The sequence below is a fragment of the Arvicola amphibius genome, chromosome 12 (assembly GCF_903992535.2).
Source record: "Arvicola amphibius chromosome 12, mArvAmp1.2, whole genome shotgun sequence".
Lineage (NCBI taxonomy): Eukaryota > Metazoa > Chordata > Mammalia > Rodentia > Cricetidae > Arvicola > Arvicola amphibius.
This window is the reverse complement of record NC_052058.2, coordinates 74,492,070-74,505,126: the sequence shown is the minus strand read 5'-3', so window position 1 is coordinate 74,505,126 and position 13,057 is coordinate 74,492,070. Positions and strand designations below refer to the sequence as shown.

Here is a 13,057-nt window from a genome sequence, read left to right as displayed (position 1 = left end):
TAATATAATATATGCAATTTCATATATCATTAATTATCTACATAGTCTACGTTCTATGTACATTTGAACTATGTAAGATTTTATATGAATAAGACAGATATATATGGATGTTTTAAAGTCTTGAGAAATAATTAAATTACAAATTTTTCTAGTATAAAAGAAGACTTTTAAGAAAATACAAAAAATATGTTGGATAAATACATCTGCCATAAAAATTCAGCTTTTTTTCTATTATCATCTGTCTATATACAGATGCTTGATAATGTTCAGATATTTGGTTTGATTTTGTGTTTTATTTTGTAATGTTTTTTGAGACAGTGTTCCTCTGTGAAATAGTCTTGGTTGTCTTGGAACTAGCTTTTGTAAACCAGGCTGGCCTAGAACTCACAGAAATCCACCTGTCTCTGCCTCCCTAGTGCTGGGATTAAAGGCATGTGCTTAGTACCACCTGGTTGTACAGATATTTGTATATTTTTTGTATTTTTAGAGTTAATATTTTAGTATTTATTTAGATATTATCAGAATAAATATTTCAAATTCATTTCTCAAAATTGATGGAGGATCTAGTTGTGATAGCACACATATTTAATCCAGTTTCAAGAGATTAAGAAACAGCCAGACATACTGCAATGGAGTCTAGACTGGTCAACACAGTGAGATACTATCTAGAAAACAAAACAAAACAAATTCAGATACCGTGACATAACAATAAGAGCTGATTATGGCTCTGTTATTAAAAAACAAAAAAACAAAAAAACAAACAAAAAAAAAATAAAACCAAGCAAGCCCTGGCAGTATTAGTACGCATATTTAAAAACCCAGCACTCTCTTGAGAGAACAGAGACAGAGAAACTCTCTAAAAATTTCTGGGCCAGCTTTTCTGGCATCTGTAGTGCATAAAACTACAAAAAATCCTACCTCAAATAAAGTGGAAAACAAACATAATCAGAATATGAGAATGTCTTCAAAATTCACACACACACACACACACACACACACACACACACACTGTGTCACATTAATGTCAAAATTTTATGTATATAAACATCTAAATGTATGTATAAATATATCCCAACATAAACATTAAAAATAAATTATAAATATCAACTTACATATTTTTAAAATTTATGTTCTTATTTGCTTATTTATAATACATTTTAATATTCTTTCAAATATTAATATAATAAAGGTGATTATTTTGATTATATAGAATTTTATAGTTTAAACAAAAAATAAATATTTGCTCAAGCTTATTATTGTTCCAGATATTTAACGAATAATTTAGTTGATGACAATGTTATTATATAGCTTATAATTTATATAATTATTTCTTTTCCATTGAAACGGAAATTTGGATACAAAGTATAAAATATATGTAGCCATGTAAAAGTAATTTTGTGTTGTTTCCTGGTCACTTCTGCTATCATCTATTTTAAAAGCATCTAGTAGACTAAATTCAGAGAAGTTTGCCGGCTCAGCACCTCAGCTGATGGAGAGTCTCTTGCAGGGTAACTAATTGCCTGTGTATTCTGTCTAGGTGTTGAGGGAAAGCTGAGAGGATGAAGGCTCTAAGTCCCCAGTGGAAGCATGATATGGCGGCGCAGAGCTGGTGCTGAATTCTCCTCTCTGATGGCTCTATGGGAGTGGATAGTACTGAGTCTTCATTGCTGGGTTTTAGCGGTTGCTGCTGTCTCTGACCAGCATGCCACAAGCCCCTTCGACTGGCTCCTTTCTGATAAGGGACCCTTCCATCGTTCACAGGAGTATACAGATTTTGTGGACAGAAGCCGACAGGGATTTAGCACAAGATACAAGATATACAGGTATGAAGGAAAACAATTGTAGATATCCTCCTAGGAGGTTGTGTATAAATAAGGGTTGCTCCAATGTAAAGTCTCAAAACGGTTTGTGACCAAACATCACAGTGATGTTTTCTTGCCATCTAAAATTACTGCTTGTAGGTGTGATATATTATAGAAAAATAGTTAACTATTTTCTTACCTCATTCAGTTTTGAGAATATATGCCAGTGTTCTTGAAGGCTATTTCTTACTATAATTTCACGTGTTTGAAAATTACTTTTAAAACTTTTATCAGTTGATGGCTTTCTTCAGCCTAAAGGGGAATGGAACCTTCTACAAACCTCTGAGTTCTGTCAATTTATGCTCTTTTACAAGAATGTAATTGTATATTCTTAAGCTTGGAGAAAATGCAAAGGTATAACTATAAAGGAACTCCAGACGGATGGGTATGAAGAGGATTAATATGTAAGGCTGCTAACTTTATCAGTCCTTTAAATTTGAAGTCTAAGTAAGCTGTGCAAAAGAGGTCATCTATTAAAATTCTCAGAGAATGCTTTTTCCCACACAGCCCAGAGATTGCAAAAATAGATCACTGTACCAGGGGTCACTTGAATCAATTAGATCATATTTATCTTTGTCATTAAGATTGCTTATGCAAATTATCGCTTTGGATTATTTCTATGTTTCTTAAGTGCAGAGTTTGTTACTCCTAGTTGTTGGCATTTATGAAGAATCAAACTTAACTTTATTATGTTTATGTCTGTTTCATTCAGATAAGGTTATATAAATATTTTTATTTTATGCAGTATGTGCACCAGAGGGCACTGTGCTTCAGGCCTGCATACTCTTTTATATAGCACGAGAAATTTACAAATTTTATCTGTAGTCCATATTAGAAGAAGATACTGAGTATCTTTTGCATTGCATATTTATTCATAGCTGAACTTCCAAAAAAATTTTTAAAAAAGCCTTAGTTTACGCAAAGCAATATTTAGTCTAAGAAGCAGAAAGAATGTTATTCTCAGTTTTAACCAAAGTGACAATTACTGAGAATTTTCTGTCTAAATTTGTCAGAGACAAAAAGGGCATAAGATTTCTGGTCATATGCTTTTATGCATATGTGCTTAATTAAGAATCTTCCTTCAGAGACTTACTGAAGAAACCTGACTTCACGATTGTGGGAATGTCTAATACTTCAGCCATGCAAGACTTTTAACAGACTGGCAGGCAGGCAGGTAGCACCAGAGCATTTGTCTATGTTGTACTGGCATCTGTTTCTGCCTGGATCTAAGGTGTCATATGCATGAGTTTCGGTGGCTTGACTTATTTGCCAGTCAAGTGTGAAGAACAGACAGATTCCACATGTTTCTTCATGTTTTGAGTTGAATCGAAATTATTTGGTTCATAGTATTTAAAAGCCTGGAACACATAAAACATTTGGAGAGGCTCTGCAAACCTCATGTAGTGCTTGGTCTTTTTTTTTTTTTTAAAGTAATTTTATTAGCCTCTCTCACATGCTTACTTTGTAGCTTGAATAACATGACCAGATGCTAAGTAGATTTGTAAAATGAGGGTTTAAGGTCCACCTATTTTTGACCTGGGTTTTAGCATTTTAAAGGCTCTTGTGCTTTAAGAGCAACGCAATGGTCATTTTTAATTCTGTGAAGTGATTAATATAACCTCTTATTAAAGTTCTTCAGTTTTGGTGACGAGAGATATTTGATTTTGCCAACCAGCATTTCCTTAAGGGCAGGGACATTGCTTACCTTTCCATACAACGCCATAGATACAAAACATTATTCTGAAAAAACTGACTTCATTTTTGAAAGGGTAGGAATCACAGATTTAGATATTAGACTAATTTTATACGGAATGTTCTTACTTTTGTCTTTTATTTACCTGCAAAAATAGGTTTTAGGTGCCAAGCATTAGCTGCATGTGTCATGAGATAGAGGCAGGCAAATTCTCTGAGTTTGAGATGAGTCTGGTCTAAGGAGCAAGACTGTGGACAGCCAGCGACAGACAGGAAAACCCTTTCTCAATAAAGAAAATAAGTGTTGAATTCTTTTTTTATAACTTTTGCATATATTTGCCATAAATACTGATATGGAAATTATGAATATTTAAAACAGATGGAAAATTAATATATTCCACATTATCTACTTGGTTTATCATTTTAAAGACCACATGATTTTCTAAAGTAATCCAGATTTACTATTGCTAATGACCACCATAAACTCCTTCATGTGGCATATTATATTGTCAAATTTTGGGGAAGGCATTAGCTCTAGGTTAGAGCATATTATGCATGGCATGCTAATATAATTAAGTCAGATCTCTTTCGCTTGCCCTTGTCTTCCTTCAACCCATGTCCTTTTCTGGAGGCATACCATCCCGTTAACTTCAAGTACTAGAGCAAGATGAAATTATTCAAGATCACGGTTCTCACACACCAAAGGAGCAATTACCATTGTTTCCTCCCCTATCAAAAAAGCTTTTTGTCAAATAAATGTTTTATCATTCTATATTTATTTGATAGAAGCACTTATAAAGTACTATCAAATTTTGCTCCTAGAATCAGGGGAGCAATGTCCCATATAAAGTTTGTTTTCCTCTCTGTGATACAGTACTGCCTTTGGTGTGTACTGCCAATGCCTTTTGGTGATAGTCACACTGCAAATACCTTACCTTTGCAATATTAGAAACATGCTTTACCAGAGTAAAATGGTATATATTTGTCTGAGAATTATTCCTTCTATAATATTGTGACATATTTATTGGTAAAAATATTTGCTGTTTATTATTGTATTTTAACAGAACGATTTGTCAGTTTCTTTGCTTATTAAACTTGGCAAGTCTAAGCAAAAGTGCACGAGCATTCCTACTGAAGATTTATATGAATGGTTCCAGGAGTCCTCCATGACTCAGAATCTGGAGCATGTAGAATATGAATATGGATACTTCTTTTATTTGGTTGCATGTTAATAATTCATGCTTACATATAATTTGAAAATAGAAGCAAATGTAGAACATTTAAAGATAAAATAAGGGTTTGTATAGAAGTGGCTCAGAGGTTAAAAAGATGGACAACTTTCACCGGTACCGAGATCCAATTCCCAACCCTCACATTGTGAGCTGCACCATCCATAACTCTAGGGTAGGAGATCTAGTGATCACTCATGACCTCTGTGGGTACCAAACTGGTATGTAATACATAGGCAAAACACAGACAAAATGCACAAACATACATGCAAAAATAGAAATAAACCTTTAAAATACTGAAAAAGAAGTAACAAAACCAGTTACATTGAAGAAATGTTTGCCATTGAATCATAAAATAGGAATGAACTTATTGTGTATTAATAAGTAGGGGCATAATGTTATAGTTACACGGTGAAGCCACTAAGGCAGTGAGCTCACCAGTATATGTCTGTTTCTCCAGCACACCAAATTTTTTTCTTTTTAAAAAAATTATTAGATTAAAAAAAAAAAAACAAGTTCCAACTTCTTCCCCTCCTCCCATCCCCTCCACACACCCTCCCATCACACCCCCAACTAATCCTTAGGGAGTGTAAGGCATATTGTTTGGGGAAGGTCCAAGTCCCTCCCTATTATTTCTAGGTTGAGCAAGGTATACAACCAAAGAGAATAGGCTCCCAAAAAGCCAGTATATGCAGTAGGGATAAACCCTGGTGCCTACCCCAGCCATACAACTGTCAACCACATTCAGAGGGACTAGTTTGGTCCTATGCTCATGTCTTCCCAGTCCTGTTGGTGTTGGTGAGCTCCCATTAGCTCAATGAGACTGTCTCAGTGGGTGTGCCCATCATGGTCTTGACCTCTTTGCTCATATTCTCATTCTTCCCTTTCTTCAACTGTTCATTGGGAGCTCAGTCCAGTGCTCTGCTGTGGGTCTCTGCCTCTGTTTCCATCAGTTGCTAGATGTAGGTTCTATGGTAATATTTAAGATAATCATCAGTTTAACTACAGGGCAAGTCAAGATCAGGCCCCCTCTCCTCTATTGTTTAGGGTCTAAGGCAGGGTCATCCTTGTGGATTTCTGGGAATTTCTCTAGAGCCAGGTTTCTTCTAACCCTATCATGGCTCCCTTAATCAAGGTATCTTTTCCTCTGGGATCATGAACTATAGGCTCAATGTCCTTTGTTTATAGGTAGTATCCACTTATGAGTGAGTACATACCATATTTATCTTTTGGGGTCTGGGTTACCTCACTCAGAATAGTGTTTTCTAATTCCATCCATTTGCATGCAAAATTCAAGATGTCATTGTTTTTTAGCACCAAGTAGTACTCTAATGTGTAAATGAGCCACATTTTCTTTGTCTACTCTTCGGGTGAGTGGCATGTAGGTTGTTTCCAGGTTCTGACTATTACAAATAATGCTGCTATGAACATACTTAAGCAAAGGCTTTTGTAGTAAGATTGAGCATCTTTTGTGTCTATGACCAAGAATGGTGTTGCTGGATCCTGAGGTAGGTTGATTCAAACATTTCTGAGAAACTTCCATACTGATTTCCAAAGTGATTGTAAAAGTTTGCATTCCAACAGCAGTGAATGAGTGTTCCACTTAACACCATATCATCTCCAGCATAAGCTATCATTGGTGTGTTTGGTCTTAGCCATTCTGACAGGTGTAAGATGGTATCTCAAAGTTGATTTGATTTGTATTTTCCTGATAGCTAAGGATGCTGAATATTTTCTTAAGTATCTTTTTGTCCATTTGAGATTCTTCTGTTGAGAATTCTGTTTAGTTCCTTATCCCATTTTTAATTGGGTTATTTAGAATTCTAATGTCTAATTTATTGAGTTCTTATATATTTTGGAGATCAGTTCTTTGTCTGATATGTGGTTGGTTTTTTGAGTTGATCTTGTATTCTGCTACATCACTGAAGGTATTTATCAGCTGTAGGAATTCTCCGGTAGAGTTTTTTGGGTCCCTTATATACACTATCATATCATCTGTAAATAACAAAAGTTTGATTCCTTTCTTTCCAATTTTAATCCCCTTGATCTCCTTTTGTTGTTTTCAGCACATCAGTTTAAAAAGTTAAATTTAACAAGTTGAATTGATAAATCTCCAGTTATAAACTTAACAGGTTACAGGAAGCCAAGATAAAGGAATTGTTATCAATAAGGCAAATTGATGTCTTTCTTAGATCATTCCTGAAAGTTCCAAGTTCACATCTTCAAAGTTTTTCCTCCTATAACTGAAACATTTCACAGAATTAAATATTCAGATAAGGCAGTTAACATTTGTTGCAATGAGGCTGCTTTTAGGTTCCCAGCCACTTAGCCCCAAAATAATCACACAGAAACTGTATTAATTAAATCACTGCTTGGCCCATTAGCTCTAGCTTCTTATTGGCCAAGTCTTGCATACTAATTTAACCCATCTTCATTTATCTGTGTGTTGCCACATAGCAGTGGCTTATTGGGTAAAGTTCTTTCCACCTCAGGTGGGGCTACATGGCTTCTCTCTGACTCTAGACTTCTTACTCCCAGCATTCAGTTTAGTTTCTGAGCCTAACTTTATTCCATGTGCAGGGCCAAGACAATTTCATTATTAACCAAAGGTGTTCACATCATGCAGAGGGGAATCCCACATCAAATATTTCTTTTGACTTTCTTTATCCCATCTCATAAAAAACCTCATGCAGAAGTAAACCATGATGATATGTTAGTGATTTAAGTGTAAGTATGCAATGCTGTTATAATATTTTTGCTTCCTCAGAGAAATTTTTTTTTTGGTTTTTTCGAGACAGGGATTCCCTGTAGTTTCTAGAGCCTGTCCTGGAACTAGCTCTTGTAGACCAGGCTGGCCTCAAACTCAGAGATCCGCCTGCCTCTGCCTCCTGAGTGCTGGGATTAAAGGCATGTGCCACCACCACCCGGCTCTCAGAGAAACTTTTTAAAGAATGTTATGAATGTAAGAATAGGAAGAAATAGGGATCAATTTGTTTTTTTTAATATGAAGTTTCCTGAACAAACTCTTAAAAGAAATATGATTAAATATATTAACTAATAAAAGTAAGCATCTTGAACTTTTCTTGTTGAAGTTTAAATGCAAATAAAGCAATATATTTATGCAAAATAGCCTCATATAATTATGTCACATAGTTTAAAGCTTAAAAATTTGAGAATTATTTATATGGAAGAACCTTACTTGGATCCTCTAATTATAGCTGAAGTAATAAAAATATAATATATATGTAAGTATCATATATGTATATCCTATTTATACATATACCATAATACTTTATATTAATATAAAATATAAAATAATATAGAAATATAATTAAATATATACTATAAACATGTGTATATACATATATGCACATCAATATTGCTGTGTATGTATGAATAAAAGATTTTAAATTGGAAAAGACTTGAAATGTTTAACAAAGCCAGACACATAAAATATGCTGATAAAGATGGCTACTTCATATATCACTGGATATGTAGCTACTGTGCAAGTTGGGGTGAATCTTTAAAGAAACAATTATTTGTTCTGAGTATTTCTATAAAAAGACTAAATATATTTTTGTAACATGCACATGAATTTATTTCTCACACAAAATGATTTACATAGAAAAGTAAAAAATGATTTCCAGAATATTTTTAAAATGTCTTCAAAATATTGACAAACCTAAAGATTCCTTATACCTTATATCATAAGGAAATACACATCAAAACCACTGACCACTCAGTTATAATGGCATTGACATGTATATAGTAAACGTTAGTGGCAGATCAGACTGAGAAAATCTCAAGTGAAGAGAACAAAATAAACTATAATATGATGAAGCAAAAGAGAGCAGCTTTTAAAGATTGCGACCACTAATGCTGAGATGAGAAGTGGTCGTGGGAAGAGTGGATTTCTATAAAAAGTGGACAACGCTCAAAAGTTGAAATATCAGGATTAGAATCTGTATTTACAATACAGATGCTGCAAGCAGCTTCACAAACCTTGAGTTAAATATAAAAGTTTGTAAAGTGAATTAATTCTTCTTTTGAACTATCTCCAAATTCAATATTTACATTTGATTATTGTTAAACTTTCATGGATTGTAGAAAAATGCTCAGTTTTATGTGTGGCTTTTGTCCCATTATGCTTTTTAATTATAAATACATTTTTACAAAGAAATAATAATGTTAGCTATATAATAAATCATATATTATATGTGTGATTATTTTACTAAAATATTTCTTTGATGACATTTTCTTCAATTTGAAACAATGCATATTCAAATATTTTAAGTAATGATGCTACAAAACAGGATAAAATGTTAAATATCTGCATATGTTATATGAGTTCATGTTTAATGAATTCATTTTAAATAAATATATTGTCACAATTATAGAAAATAAGTCTCCAAGTAAAACTAAAATTTAGTAATTAAATATCCTGATATTTGAAAATACATCCATAGATTTCTTTTTCTATGTTAAATACATATTGATAAATTTCATCCAGTAAATATTTTATACTAATAAATATGCACTATTTTCAGTGATTTAAAAAAGTTGAATTTTCTTCTAGCCTCAAAATTTGGGAATAATTTTCTATATAACATGAATAATATATAAAAGTACTATTTAGAGAAGGTAGGCAAGGTGTTAATCTCACTAATATCATGAAATTAGAAAGACATTTTTGAAGAGCTTCTGTAAGAATTTGTACATATTAAAGTAAAAATCATGAAGATTCTTGATTAAATGTTTTTAAAATGTTAAACCCTATTAAAATCATTTAAAAATTCCTATGAAATGGTATCTATAGGTGACAAAATTAAACTCCGAAAAACGCATTAAATAAATTTGGGTACTAAATGAATGTCAAAACAAGAAAGGAATAGTGGTAGTTTAGCAACTGATTAATCATATTTTGCTATTCAACAAAGAGTTATCTTAACTATCTGTTCGAGTGGCATTCACATAAAATCCAGGAGGCAACAAGATCATTATCTTCAGCTACCTACATGCTTATAAAAGCTGTCAGTAAGGCAGCCTTTTCCTGTGTCCTTACCTAACTTGTCATGAAGCCACACTGCAAAGTTCTCTTCCTCAAATATGTAAGGAATGGTAGTCACAAAAGTAAAAGGATATTGAACTGTCTGAGAAATATGTCTTCTGCAATATTGTGGAATAAATTAATGGTAAAACATCATTTATTTATATTTTAATTGAATTTTGCAATGATTCTTTGTGTATTAAATAAACCTCAAATCTAGGAGGAAACACATGAGTACTGAAATCCTCCTGTATGTACAGCAAGTGCCTTATCCAGAAAAGCTCTGAAAACTTTGGCTTTGGTCTTGGTTTTGTTTTTCATTCACGTTTGGGTTGCTAGAGGCACACTAATGTGTGATACTTTGAAACTTATAGATCACTGTGTAGGTGGGATGCCATTTCAACAATCACTCATCACACTGACAAATAAAAGATTCACCAGAAATTTTATGCTTGAATTTTATTTGTTTGATTCCTAAGAGTTCTTATCAATAAGAAATAGTTTATACCAGAAAATGGTGGCACATGCCGTTACTCCCAGCACTAGTGTAACAGAGGTAACTAGATCTCTCAGTTCGAGGCCAGCCATGTATACAGAGAAAGTTCCAAGACAGTCAGGGCTATAAAGAGAAACCCTGTCTCAAAAAAAAAAATATTAAACAAAAATCTTTTAAAAAGACAGACAGAAAGAAAGAATTCTCAATAACAGTACTCATGATAGAGGTCAAACACTAGCCACTAAATGCTCACAGGCTTTGTGGGTGACCTCTCAAACACGTGTACACAAAGAAGAAATACACCAAACACATATGCTAATAAACATGTATACACACATACACATGAAATAAGTGGCCTAGTTTTTTTTTCTTTTTAACAAAATGTAGGTTCTGACAAAATTCACTTTATCAAACCTGATGCAGATAAAAATGAAATAAAGCAGTTGCAAAGATGGCTTTGTCTTCCGTAAAACTTTGTTCAGATATCCTTATTACCGAAGGAAGTAAGCACAAATGTTTAACCTTAGCCAACAATGGAATTAGTAATCATCTTAAAACTCAGTAATAGTCTACACTACACTTGTTCCACCTGTTCATATTCCTTACCCACAAACACCTGTTCCTCAGCTATTAAACACACATATAAACATTACAGACATGTGCACACTTGGTTACTTCAGTATGTTCTATGACGCCATTACATCTGAAGAAACAGATTTGGGAAAGACGAGAGTTAATAAATGTATAAGAGTCGGTTTAGGTAAGGTGAGTTAAGTAGACAAAGTAAAATAAGAGTAAATGTCAAATAAAATCATTTCATCTAGAGATACACAGAAAACACAGCTGCTTTAAAATGATACTGAAGTGCTATACCATATTTCTTGGGTGAGACTAACTTTGACTTGGAACATAATGATTAAAATATCCTAGGGGCAGGAACCCAAATGGTTAACACACACCAGGAATAATTGTCATGTTAAGGTCAAGAAAAACCTTTAAAAATAAGACAGATGTTCAAAAGTAATTTTGTTTAAATTTATGAAGTAGAAGTTTTTTTAAAAAAAAACAAATTTATTTATAGCCAGGTAGATGGTCCAACAAGTATAAACTGCCACACAAATCTGATGACCTGAATTTGATAGGGATCTGTATAAATGTAGAAGGAGAGAACTAATTCCACAGTTAGCCCCTGTCTTCTGCCATGTGCTATCATGTGTTACCTTCCTCTTTCAATTCCATTATAATAAGCTTCTAAATGTAATTAAAAATTCTTAGAGAAAAAATGACTAAATAAAAAGACATCATTTTAAAATTGTCTTGCTGTGGATTATTAAACAATTAAATATTCTTTCGAAAAACAAAAATTCTAGAAATATAAAACTTGGCAATATGTGATTTTAAGAAAGTCAAAACTGCAATTATTTCAGTAATACAAAGAAATTAAGTTCTGGCAATTGCTACGATATACAAATTGGAGCATGTTGCATATTGTCACATGAAACAAACTTGCACTCCTCACATGAGGTATTTGGTGATTCCCTTCAAAACCAAACAAAACCATACCATCTAATGAGGAAGTAACTATATTTGATCCTTTAGATAAATTTAATAACAGTAATTGCCACACAGATGCTAATTCATTCTCTTCATAAATGAAGTGAATTACAAGGTAAAGCAATGTAAGAAAATAACATATACATAATTACAATATAAATTTTATATTTTATACAAGTTTGTAAAGTAAAAACATATAATATGTTTCTTTAAAATGTATGTGTAGAATATTTGTAATAATTTGTCTTTATTCCAACCCACTAGTCATTTCAAAATAATAAATAAAGTTATCATACCTTATGTTTAAAGTTCTCAAAATATCACTCTAAAGACTTAAAGTTTTAAACATACAGAATTTAATTTCAAAAAAAGTAATTGATTTCAGTGAAATTCAAAAGATCTAAAATATCACTGGCAATAAATAATATTTATTTCAGTAATAAAAATTCCAAATCTTTTGAAATGTTAGTAAAACAACTAAAACCATTCTAACATGTTTAAAAGCCAAATTTATGTTGCGTTATATTGATGTTACTATACTTAAACAAAAAAAGGAGCAGAAGTCACAAGTTAATTTCAGAAATACATTTACATGTTTATAAATGAAATTAAAAGACTTTATAAAGAATATTATCATAAAGTAAAAACAGCAATGAAGATGGTCTGTGTCTGAGTTTTACATTAACTTTTCATGGATGTAATCAGGCTTCATGCATGTAGATATTCATTACATATATATATGTATACATGTATACATATATATATGGAATCTATAAAATACCTTAGAAGTCTTTTAACAAAGAAAATTGATTCTTGTCACTGAGTATGAAAGAGAGAAGATTAATGCTGTGTTTTTGCTGTATGATCTTTCTGCTGTATGATTGGTTCTTTCACTTATGATAAAACAAAATCCTTCATAAAATGATATTGAATCCCGACGGGCGGTGGTGGCGCACACCTTTAATCCTAGCACTCAGGAGGCAGAGGCAGGCGGATCTCTGAGTTCGAGGCCAGCCTGGTCTACGGGAGCTAGTTCCAGGACAAGCTCTAGAAACTACAGGGAAACCCTGTCTCGAAAAACCAAAAAAAAAAAAATGATATTGAATCCCATTTCACAAATCTTATAATAACAGGGACCCAATGGGCTTTTTTATTCCTGAATGTCACTGTCACTTAG

General features: G+C 32.8%; 1 protein-coding gene across 2 annotated transcripts in view; it reads left to right on the top strand.

The window, feature by feature from the left end:
- Positions 1 to 1,587: 1,587 nt before the first annotated feature.
- The window catches only part of Brinp3 (BMP/retinoic acid inducible neural specific 3), a 384,777-nt gene continuing 373,307 nt past the window's right edge, over positions 1,588 to 13,057 (top strand). The window contains exon 1 of one of the 2 annotated variants that reach the window (XM_038349419.1): positions 1,588 to 1,823. In XM_038349419.1, coding sequence (XP_038205347.1) covers positions 1,588 to 1,823 — 236 coding nt within the window. The remainder of the gene's footprint in view (positions 1,824 to 13,057) is intronic. The other variant, XM_038349420.1, reaches the window with a different exon arrangement.